This window comes from Canis lupus, chromosome 9 (assembly GCF_003254725.2).
Source record: "Canis lupus dingo isolate Sandy chromosome 9, ASM325472v2, whole genome shotgun sequence".
In the NCBI taxonomy this organism is placed as follows: Eukaryota; Metazoa; Chordata; class Mammalia; order Carnivora; family Canidae; genus Canis; species Canis lupus.
Genome location: NC_064251.1, coordinates 37,458,111 through 37,470,271, shown reverse-complemented (window position 1 = coordinate 37,470,271; position 12,161 = coordinate 37,458,111). Strand labels below are relative to the sequence as shown.

Below are 12,161 nucleotides of genomic sequence, written 5' to 3'. Positions count from 1 at the left end.
CTGAGCCACCCAGGTGCCTAAGAATTAAAAGTTTAATAATCTTGTAAATTAAGAAGCTTTAAAATGAAGATAGGAGACCAACTGTGTTAAAGTAAGTTGAAGCCTTTAACTTTGAAAGAAAGAGCAACAAAATCAGAGCCCAAGTAAGAGATGGTATTTGGATTCCAAAGAGTAGCAAAGTATCAATAACAGACACTGGTATCTTGGCTGCCCCCAGTAGGGTGACACTCAATAGCAAAATCAATATTCAGTGTAAGAATGGGGAAGATTATAATGGGACTGGATTTGAATTCTACAGATAACTGGATTTGGTAAAAAAAAAAAAACAAAAACCACTGGCCCAAAACGGCATCACTTAGGTTAAAGTCCTAAGTTCATAAACCAAGACTTTTTTTTTTTTTTTTTTTTTTTTATAAACCAAGACTTAATACCTAACCTAACTGCAGTTTCAAACCTGCTAGAAATGTAACCTTTAAACACTCAACATGGGTATTCCTGGTCAGTACTAGGACATTTATTGATAGACCCCTGCTTTTCCCCTTAAAAGGGAGATCTTGTCTAAAACAGAATCTTTGTGAAAAATTTCCTTTTTTCCACTCCCTACCCTTTAAAAATCTTCTTTCCTGTAGCCCTCAGGAGCACTTCTCTACTTGCTAGATGGGATGCTGCAAGACTCATAAATCGATTAATAAAGCCAATTAGATCTTTAACATTTACATTGTTGAATTTTTGTTATTTAATAATCTGACCCACTTTCTTAAAATAAACCGTCTTTGAATTACTAATCCCATCACTCTCAGTCATTAAATGCCCCAATTACCTGGCACATTAGTACAATTACACAAGAAACTTTTCTTTAAAATTCGAAATAGGCATAGACTCTACAATGCCCAAACAGAGTTGAAAGTGAAACCAAGGGCGCTTCTGTGAAAAAAAATTGCCCGGCTGAAAAGGTAAGAGGGAGGAAGACTGTAGGGCCTGCCCACTCAATAAGAGGACAACGGGCATAATCTTGAATTTCTAGAGGGCTCAAGAAACAAAAAGAATGGCAATAAGAGGAAAGAGAAAAGCGAAGAATTTAACAAGTTTAACCACATACTTCAAAAGAGAAGGGAGATGAAGTGACGAGATTGAATGAGTCAAAATATAGGTTGCTAAAACAATCAACTAAACCTTGGTTAACTATTTAGCCAAAAACCCAGGCAAGAGCTATAGTTTAGGGGTTCCTGGGTGGCTCAGTGGTTTAGCACCTGCCCAGGGCGTGATCTTGGAGAACCGGGATCGAGTGCTACATTGGGCTCCATTGCATGAAGCCTACTTCTCCCTCTGCCTGTGTCTCTGCCTCTTTCTCTCTGTCTCTCATGAATAAATAAAACCTTAAAAAAAAAAAAAAAAAAAAGAGCTATAGCTTAAAATGGTCCTCTCTAGCTATAGTAGGTTATAGTTTACTTAGTAATCCAAAATAAAAATAAACTTAGCATATCAATATAAGCCATCTAGGGTAAGATTATACCTGCCAGGTAATTTCTACCTATCCAATGGAGACATAGCTTTTTTCCTCTTATTAAATGCTTTTGGGTTTTCACCTACTAAACAAAGCAAATAAAAATATTGGTATCATATGCCTTTTAAAAAGCTTCCAAAAAGAATTTACTCACCTAAAATAGGCTGAAAAACCAACCAAGAAACAAAGACCTCTTTATCTGTCAACATGGCTACATATAAGTATACATTTAAGTATACTGTATCAGTTTGTATACTCATCACTTCAAAAGTAATAAAAGAGCCTAGTAAACAGTCCTAACACATTGAGTAATGAAAAAGATGAAAAATATGTTAGGGCAGAACAAAGCCCAACCATGATCAGTTTTTAAACTAGAAAAGCTTAGCAAATCTTTTACTATCAGCAAGCAAAGGATAATTCCTAAGAGAAAATAAAAGAACAAATTTCTCTAAGTATACATCAGAGGATTAGTTATAAGATTACAGCAAGAAAGCATATTTTTGTAAACTTCAATATGATTAATGATTGATTTCAGAACTAATTAGTAAGGAATAAAATTTCAAATTAAGAATAAATTTGGAGCATATACTCAGTTCTAGGATTCAGAAGCATTTGCGAGTGTAGTGTCCAAGTCAATTTCTATTGTCATAAGCCACATAAGAAATTTATTTGAATTCTAGACAGTTTTTATAGCATAGCTCATTAAGCAGGCAGCCACTTATTACACATAATTTTATGTTTTTGAATAGCATCAACAAATCTAGTAGAATTTACAGAAGCAGCAGAAATCTAGGATCAGCACAAGAGTTACAAAGAATACTTACTAATGGTACAACAACACATCTTGCCTCTCATGTTATCTTTCAAAGAAAATTGAAAAATATATGCTATGGGTGCCATGGAAGCAAGGCAAAAAAACAAAAAACAAAAAACTTTTATTCAATGGAAAATTAAATCAAGAATGTTTTATAGTGATTCTATTTCACTGCTCCTTGATTTTGACATTTTTGCCAAAGACAAAGTTTGGTTAGGCAGAAAAAGCCAATGCTTTGCTATAATTCTTACCAAATAATATGTGTAAGAATCTTCATATATTATCTGAATATAACTTTTAAGGAAGATAGAAAACTAAATATTTGATTTCAAAGGATGAATGGTACTTATAGAGTTGGTTTGGGTTCACAGGTAGTTCTTGCATACTAAGTTATATTAATAATATTCTGGCATTGTTATATATATATATATATATATATATATATATATATATATATATATATATATATTCTGGCATTGTTACATAAAGTCTTAGACTTTGTGTAAATAGATTAACTCATTATTTCCACTGAAGAACAAAGTCAAATATTTGCAAAGCAAAAGTATAGAGCAAGTCTTACCTGTCTATAAAATTTAGCCTCACAGAGAAATCAAAGGGGGAACTTTTCCCATGTAATACATTAAAACAGGAATTATACATCATTTTGGTAGGCTTGATGTTCTTCAAAGCAAATGTGTCATTTTAATTTTCAAAAACATATCCTTCATTTTATATTATCTGTCTCTAATAAAGGCTCTCTGGATTAAGCGAGAATTGTATCTTGTTTTATCAGAAAAGTCCCAAAAACAGTAAACAAGCAAAAATATGATATTGTGAAAGAAATTACTTTTCAGAAATTTGAGTGGAGTTGAAAAGACCAGTCAGTCATTGACTGGCAGATTTTTAATTTAGGTCAGGCAAATAATTTACAATGGCTTGTTTCCAATGAAACAAAGTATATGAAATGTATTTCTATTTTCTTTGTATGTTTTCAAACTAGAAAGGGAAAAAATTCTCAGTTTGCTGCTGAGATTTTGCCACTACCTCATCTAGTCTTGCGCATGACCATAGATTTAGGCCCCACAGATGATTTACTGATTCTGTATGAAAGCCGATGGGAATACGTATTAGTATAGTGGCACCAGACTTTGAGCAACTTGGTTGCTTTTGTTTTTTAAAGAAATGCATGGTATTCTTGCTGCATTCTTAAGTTACCTCTTGGTAAATGCTGAGGAAACATTCTCAGGCTGATCATACCCATATTCACCCAGATGTTAGACTGCTGCGTCCGAGTAGCAGGCTGCTGTCTTAGGAAGAGAAGATATCGAGGAAACAATTCCAGCTCTGGGATTTCTGTCTTGCTATTCTTGATCACCTGTTGTCATAAAAGATACAATGTGATCACCATGAAAGAAGAAACAAAACTGGTCATTTTTACCTAATTTCTAAGATTTATTTTTTAACTAAAATGTTCAATAGGTTTACCACCTATACTTGGTTAGATTCATAGATTTCTTATATACTCTCAGTTTCCTGGTCCTAAACCCATCTTCTAAGATTAGAACCCCTGGTGAATATTTTCTCCTCTTTTATTTAAAAGCAAGTAACATTGAGATAAAGAGGAGAAATCTTAACTATTAATTCTATTAACTTCATACTATAATTCTTCTCACTTTTATGTATTTTGTGTATATTAATGATGGCCTTTTAAAGAACAAATTCTTAGGACTGGAGTTATAAGTCAAAAAGCATGGAAGGCCATGTTATTAACTATATTAAGTCATTTTGTCACCCAAAGTGTTGTAATTTACAGTATTTTCAGAAATGTATGAACATAGTTCTCTCATAAAATCTTATCAGTAGACATGAATTGAAAACACCTAGTTTCTTTAACACATATACAGTACTATAAATTTGCTTAAAATTTTATTTCTTATATTAGTAAGGATAAAAGTGTTTTCATATAAAAATTTTCTGGGGCTCCTAGTGGCTCAGTCAGTTAAGCATCTGCCTTCAGTTCAGGTCATGATCCCAGGGTCCTGGGATTGAGCCCCCCATCAGGCTCCCTGCTTATTAGCAAGGAGCCTGATTCTCCCTCTCCCTCTGCCTGTCATTCTCTATGCTTGTGCTATCAAATAAATAAAATATAAACTTAAAAAATTTTGCTATCTATATTCTATTATAATAGGTTTGTTCAATATACTTTTGTCTATGATTAAAACAACTATATTGGAGGCCCAAAGCTGAGATTCATGTTGTTGAAAGAGGATTTTTCAATAACCCCCTCCAATAATGTGCTTGCCAGCCCAAAGACACAGGAAAACATTTCATTAGAAAACTATTGTTCTACGAGGTCAAGGGTAGATAGAACATTATCAAGCTAGTATTTCAAAAGGATAGGATTAACACACCTTAAAACATAAAATTCTACATAATTTGTAATGTCTCAAGTGATGAGGCTTTATTTTATTTCCCTCTGCCCTAGTAACCAATGTTTTCTACAATAGAGCACTTTTTAATGTCAAGAGGGGGCAGTAAAGAACCAAATGAAAACAATGCTATAAACTAAACCTTTAGTAGGACTTTTTCTTAAAAGTATTTGGCATATTCTGATACGCTATTGTATGGTATTTGAAAAGCTCCATTGGGGATCCCTGGGTGGCGCAGCGGTTTGGCGCCTGCCTTTGGCCCAGGGCGCGATCCTGGAGACCCAGGATCGAATCCCACGTCGGGCTCCCGGTGCATGGAGCCTGCTTCTCCCTCTGCCTATGTCTCTGCCTCTCTCTCTCTCTCTCTCATTCTCTCTGACTATCATAAATAAAAAAAAAAAAAAAAATTAAAAAAAAAAAAGAAAAGCTCCATTGGTCCCCCATTGGGGACCTTACATGATAAGCAGTATAAAGGCTCTCCCTGGTATTTTCCTCTAAGACTGCTGGAAGAAGTCTGTCTACTTCTACATAGGCACTAATACCTACAAAGCCAACCATAATTTCTTATGATTTCGGTTTAATATGTTTTGAGAAAAGGTTAATAATTCAGTATCTGTATTTGTCAGACTACATAAGACATACCTTTGGCAGAATCTGAACTGATAATGAAGTAGTTTTTATAATATATGCATCTTGCTTGCCAAGGTAACAAGTGATTTTGTGAGCAAATTACAATTAACAAATTCTTATGCACAAACATACAAAAACATATTTATTTATATTTTAATTATTCTTGTCTTTGAACTTGCTAATAACTTCAAAGATAACCGGAAAACAATAGATATAATTTCATTTGCAAGAATTTATCTTAAAAAAATCATCACATGTTTGGGGAAAAAATTCTCACTAGGAAATTTTTTTCCAGAAATGGTTTTTTAAAATTAAACACTAGAAGCAAACTAAATATCCATCAGTAGGTGATTAGTTAATAAATTATGATTTATGTACATATATATGTATATGTATGCAAAGTATATAAAGGATCATTATGCAATTACTAAAAATAATGGTATAGATCTAAATTTTTTTTTGATCTAAATTTATTAACCTACAATGACATCCACAGTAGCTGTTAGATTGAAAATAATAGCAGATCATAAAACACCAGGTATAAGATAATTCAATTTCATAAAATTACCCACACATGGGGTGTCTGAGTGGCTCAGATGATTAAGCTTCTGACTTGATTTTGGCTCAGGTCATAATCTCAGGGTTGTGAGATCAAGTCCCACATTGGGCTCCAAGCTGGGTGTGGAATCTGCTTAGGATTCTCTCTCTCACTCTGCTTCTCCCCATTGCCTCTGCCCTCAACAAATAAATAACCCATATCTATCTATGTATGTATGTGAAAAGGCATAGAGTAATGTTTGGGAAAAAAAGTACATTAAGCTGTTAATAGTGGTTACCTCTTAACATAGTAGGATTTGACATGATTTTTATTTTCTTTTTTTTTTCTGTATCACTGTATCTGTATCATATCACATGTACAAATTAAAGATGTTTTTATTTTTCTTTTTTTTTTAAGTAGGCTCCACACCTTATGACCTTATGAAGACCTGAGATCAAAACCTGAGCTGAGATCAAGAGTCAGATGCTTAATTGACTGAGCCACCCAGCTACCCCAAAGATATTTTTAAATACATAGTCTGACTTAATATAAGTATGAAAGTATTCATTTTTAACTTTGTCATGGCAAATTTTAGTATTTACTCCCTACCTGAAAACACCATATTTTAAATGTTTTTTGCAGCATTTTTTCCTGGAATCAGGCAAATGTGTTATATATAGAGATTAAAAGAAAATACTACCAAGCCATAATGAAGTAGCCATAATGAATGCAGTTTCGATTTAGTAAGATTATTTTAATATTTGTCTGACATCAATGTAAAAAACATGACCTTGTGTGAGGCTCTGAAAAAATTCATCTAATAATTATGATGATGATGATGGTATTAGCAAAAGTCAATGTTTACTAACCACTTACTATAAATCAGATACTGTTAATCATATATATATTATTTAATTATCAAAATAACATTAATGAAGTAGATAACTGTTATTTCCACTTTACAGAGGAGGAATCTAAGATTTAGATTGGAACATTGGTAATCCAAATCTAGGCAGGCTCTAAAACATCAAACTATATATATGTCAAACAATTATCACAATGTTTCCCCAGATATAGAATATTAAGACATAGCAGGAAAGTCCCAGAAATTAAGCAACTAACTGAAGGACTACCCTACCTTCCAATATGTAAAGAATAAAGTATATATGTATATGTTTCTATGTATATTTATTTTTAATATATATCTTCTAGAATTTCTGATGCCAAATACAGTAGGAATATTTTGGAGCCAACAAACACAAATCCCAAATTCCTGCTTCTGACCTAAACACAGTTTTTAATAAATGTAATTAGTCAAAATTATAGATTAAGGCTTTATAGCAGACTTTTACTCTTTTTGGAAGTGATCTAACTTACAGTATCTCATCTATGCAAGCTTTCCTGGTATAAGAAAGTTCTATCTTGGACATTAATGTGAGGGAGAGTGTTTCTTGATCTACAAAAAGAACCTTCTTACAAAGTATTTTACTGCATGGAAGAGTATTCAGGACATGAGTCCTGTTGTTTACTATATAAGCTCAATAACATAAAAGTATAGTTAATTCACGATTATTTTGATATTATATACTTCAAGTCTTTTAAATTATTCTTTTAAATTACTTAGAGCATTTTATTTATGCTCTGAATGACTCATCCTAGTAATGGCAACAATCAGAATTCATTAGCCTTGGATTCCTGTTATCATTTGTTATGATCATTTGTGTGTCCTTCCTACAAAAAGACAAAACCCAAAAATCCACTAACAACTATGGGATGAACCAACCCCTAACTGGATGCCTGTGTGGTTAATAAAAAGAAGTTTCAGAATTAATCACTGCACCATTTCTCCTACATTCACTGAACTTTTCGGCACTGGCTCTCAGACTTCTGCTCCAGCCTAAGTCCTGCAATATCCTAAAGTCTGAGTTTATATGGAGAACTTATTTAATAGCTCAGCCTCATAATACCTTGACTTTGTTTAGTCCAGTTACTATTCCCTCCACTCCATGTAAATCACCCACTTCATAGGCATATCATTGTATAGTTGGTATCCAATACAGTGCTCAGTAAAATGAATGAATAAATGTAAAAGAACATAAATTTTATTCAACAGTACTGATACTCTGCTGCTATAGGTAAGAACTAATTTGTGGATAGTGAGATTCATACAGAAAGTAATGACCCAAGCTAGGGCTGTTCCTTATATAAGCACCATTGGTTATACTTACAGGTCGAGGTAAGGCCAGGTTTGCTCCATACCAGTGATAAAGTGCTCTCCACACAGGTTCTGGGACCATTTCATAATCTCTTCCATGGATCAGCTGTGGGGTTCGTTTCAATCGTCCTCCTTCTAGTGTTAGTGATGTAGCCTTAGAAAGGATGGAATACAAATGTTGATTTAAAAAATATTTTTAGTATTATAGTCTCTTGTGTTTTAACAAAGTCTAGATACAGAACAAATACCTATGTCACTACTCAGTTTCATGTTACTGAAAAATAACGTATTTTCTTAAAGAGATTTTTAACTTTCAGAATAAATTATTTAAGAAAGAGAACTCAAGGGACACCTGGGTGGCTCAGTCAGTTAAGTGTCTGCCTTTAGCTCAGATTGTGATCCTGAGGTCCTGTGATCAAGCCCTATGTCAGGCTCCCTGCTTCTCCCTCTGCCCTTCCCCCCCTGCTGTGCTTACTCGTGAGTTCGCACGTGTGCTCTTTCAAATAAATAAGTAAAGATCTTAAAAAAAAAAAAAGAACTCAAGGCAAATCATTTGAAAAATCATTGGAGCATTTGGAAATAAGACTGGTTTTCACAGATTTCATTCAAACGACAGAAAATATTATTTTGGGAAAAGTTAATTAGCAATAATCACGCCTCAGATAAACCTCATTGGCTATGATACTGCCACTGCGCAAAGCTCAGAAAATATTATTTTTGGGAAAAAAAATCCCACATACACATAAGACTACATTTTCACAGTAGCTGTCCTAAGAATATTTCTAAGGATTACTACACTGCTTCTACGCAATTACTAAATCAAAAAATATTCTCACAGAAATATACTCTGCAGAGATCTCCATCTACAATCAGTTAATTAAATGAACCATGAATGTATGAATGTCGTGCTATACGTTAAAATCTCTAGAGTGAAATTTATATGCCACTTGAAAGAGAATTATTTTAAGCAGATGTCATATTACTTACCTTTACTGGTTCTTGAGTTACTAGTGGCTGGTTATCAATAGCGCCTGGTTTCTGAGGATTGAGATGCAATAAAATATTCCCATTGGCTCCTAGCAAACACTGGTTGTTATTGTCAGAAGTGTTATGTTGTCGAGCAAAGCACATATCTGCCCCTGGTGTCGCAGAATACAGAAAGCCTGTAAAAGAAAAGAGGATGGAATTTATTTTTAGTTATTATCCATAAAGATATGAACTCTATGTCCATGTATTAGATTAATGCTATTTTTCTATTGGCATGTTAGTACAAGATTTTGATAACTCTGTAGAAGGTAGGAAATATAAACGTAATCCTTCTGGGCAATACCTAGCATAACACTAGGTGGAAGAAAAACTTTAAACTGTTACCAAATGAGGTGCCTGGGTGGTGCAGCTGCTTTAAGTGTCTGACTTTTGACTTTGGCTCATTCATAATCTCAGGGTCATGTGATTCAGCCCCATGTCTGGCTCCACACTCAGCTCAGTGTGGAGTCTGCCTAAGATTGTCTCTCCCCCTCACCCTCTGTCCCGCCCCCCACTCACACACATGCTCTCTCTCCAAAATAAATAAAAATCTGAAAAACAAAAAACAAAACCCACAACTGTTACCAAATGAACATCTGGCCTGCCTCCTGAAATATCTAATAATTCACAAAAATTATACATCCTCTGATAGAAAAGTATGGCCAAATAGCTGGGCTCTCACACAGTCACCTTTAATTCTTCTCTTCCACCTGTAAACACATTCCAAATGTTCTTGGAAGACTGGCCTGGTCATAAGAAGTCTCTAAACCAAAGGGAAGGAGCTAAAACAAGAACTCTAACAGATGAGTGCCAGAGAGGAAGGAATTGTTTCCTAATAAATTTATTTCAAAGGAAGCCATGCCAGGTTATAATAGAAAAATACACACATAAAATTGATTCATGATGACTTAGAGTTGTGAACCTCAATGCTATTTTAAGGTATTTCAACTCTGAACTATAGACTAATCTCAGGTAAACATTCTAGCCATCAATCACTTTAAACCTTTTGTCTGTGGCACTACCAGCCTGTGGATAGCACAGGTCAGAGTAAGCACATATCAAAAAGGACCTTAGAGAGGTTAAAGAAAAAATCTGGGTGTTAAAGCTCCTCAGAGAGAGCACTTCTAGGACTGCTGAGTGATGCTATAATGTCAGATGGGGAACAAGAAGGAGATACAAAGAACTTTGTAGAGAAGGTGCCAGCTCTGTCCAATTTGCCAGCTCCCTTCATGGAAAGGAGAAAAGATCTCAAAGATGGAATAACAACAGAGTAAGGCTGAGAGCATTGCTAGTGTTATTAGGAGAGTAATAGGGATCAACTCAACTCAGCTAGGCCACAAATACATCAAAGCATTTCCTCCAAATGTGTAGAAACACTGAGTTTTAGGTAGGTAGGGGATTATGGGAAGCATTATGGCTTTTTTCTCAATAGTTTCATAAAAAATTCCCTCAATTCTGGCCTCAAATGTTTGTATAATCTGATATGAGGGTGCACTTAATCCAATGAAGGCAGAGACAGTCTTGGAGATGGAATTTTAGAGTTTCTCAACAACTGTCTTCTGAAATCTAAATTTAATGACAAAATAATAGCAATAGGGAGAGAAGTGGCTTTAATCAACAAAAACAGTGAAAATATTTTGTCTTTTTTTTTTTTACAAGTTTATTTATTTATTTTAAGTAGGTCCATGCCCAGTGTTGGCTTTGAACTCATGACTCCTGAGAGAAGAGTTGCGTGCTCTACTAACTGAGCCAGCCAGATGCCCCAATCATTTTCAAATTGATTAATGAAGTAGAATATAGAAGAGTTTCTCTTTGTAAAGCTACTACATTCAAGAATACATTCAAGAATCTTTTAATTGACCATTTCATTCAAAACTTACTGCTGTGAATGGAAGTCTGATTATATCCTAGAAAGGACACCCTCTGACAAAGTATACTCCTTTAAGAAGTGACCCTGAATAAACTTTATGGGAAACACGCCATACTTACCACTGCCAGCAGTTTCCGAAGCTTCAGATGCAGTAGAAATGTTGTCTGAAAATTTCTCTTCTGTGGTGTTCACATAACTAAGGCTGCCTCCTCCAATTCTATCTTCACTCTGCTCTATACAATGTACTGCTGTTCCAATTGAATATTTTCCTCCATTCAGAACAGATGATAGCTCAATTACAACAGGGCTGGCATCCTAAAAATCATGAAATCAGAGACTGAGATATAAATTTAATAATCTGATAACTAAGCAGCCTTTAAAAATGAATCCCCAAATTATCTATTGCTTCTAATCCTCCAGTAGTTTGCTACTGCTGATTAATAACACTTTATTTTTTTTATTTTTTTTAATAACACTTTAATGTATAACTAAATTTTACTTTTTTCAAAGTGTGTGTATAAATAAAATTGGTAAGGCAAACTGGGAATACATACTGCAAAGGACTTTGACACAAACTGAGTGAATGATGTATGTATGAATAGGTTTACCTATTATTTATTTTTAAAAATTTATTTACTTATTTCAGAGAGGGGAAGGGAGAAGCAAAAAGAAAGGGGGAGAGAGAATCCTCAGCACACTACTCGCCAAGCATGGAGCCTGACATGGGGCTTGATCTCATGATCCTGAGATCACAACCTGAGTCAGAGGGAGAAGCAGGCTCCCTGTTGGGAGCCTGATGCAGGACTTGATCCCAGGACCCTGGGATCATGACCTGAGTCAGAGGCAGATGCTCAACCACAGAGCCACCCAGGTGCCCTGGGAGTTGACACCTTTTTAAGATAAAGTATATGAGTTAATACAACTATTTGAGATATTCTGGGATATTCTTGTCTGAGCTACCTGGACGCTTGAGTTGTGTGCTCAAGACAGAAAAAGAGGTGGAATATAAAAATTTGGAGCCCCAGAGTCTTCCCAAAGCATAAGAACATGGTATATGTAGAATAAGGAGAGATCAATGTTTACAAAATAGGCAATGGAAGAATCTGAGAAGGACACCGAATCTGAATGATGAGAG

General features: G+C 34.7%; 1 protein-coding gene and 1 pseudogene across 3 annotated transcripts in view; both read right to left on the bottom strand.

The window, feature by feature from the left end:
- USP32 (ubiquitin specific peptidase 32) overlaps positions 1 to 12,161 on the bottom strand; it is a 217,935-nt gene that overhangs the window by 32,065 nt on the left and 173,709 nt on the right. For 2 of the 3 annotated variants that reach the window (XM_025440746.3, XM_035720943.2), the window contains exons 13-16: positions 11,146 to 11,341; positions 9,118 to 9,293; positions 8,144 to 8,284; positions 3,534 to 3,693 (exon numbers count right to left, since the gene is read on the bottom strand). In XM_025440746.3, coding sequence (XP_025296531.3) covers positions 3,534 to 3,693; positions 8,144 to 8,284; positions 9,118 to 9,293; positions 11,146 to 11,341 — 673 coding nt within the window. The remainder of the gene's footprint in view (positions 1 to 3,533; positions 3,694 to 8,143; positions 8,285 to 9,117; positions 9,294 to 11,145; positions 11,342 to 12,161) is intronic. The other variant, XM_025440747.3, reaches the window with a different exon arrangement.
- Positions 8,700 to 8,832, bottom strand: LOC112655712 (U4 spliceosomal RNA; annotated as a pseudogene).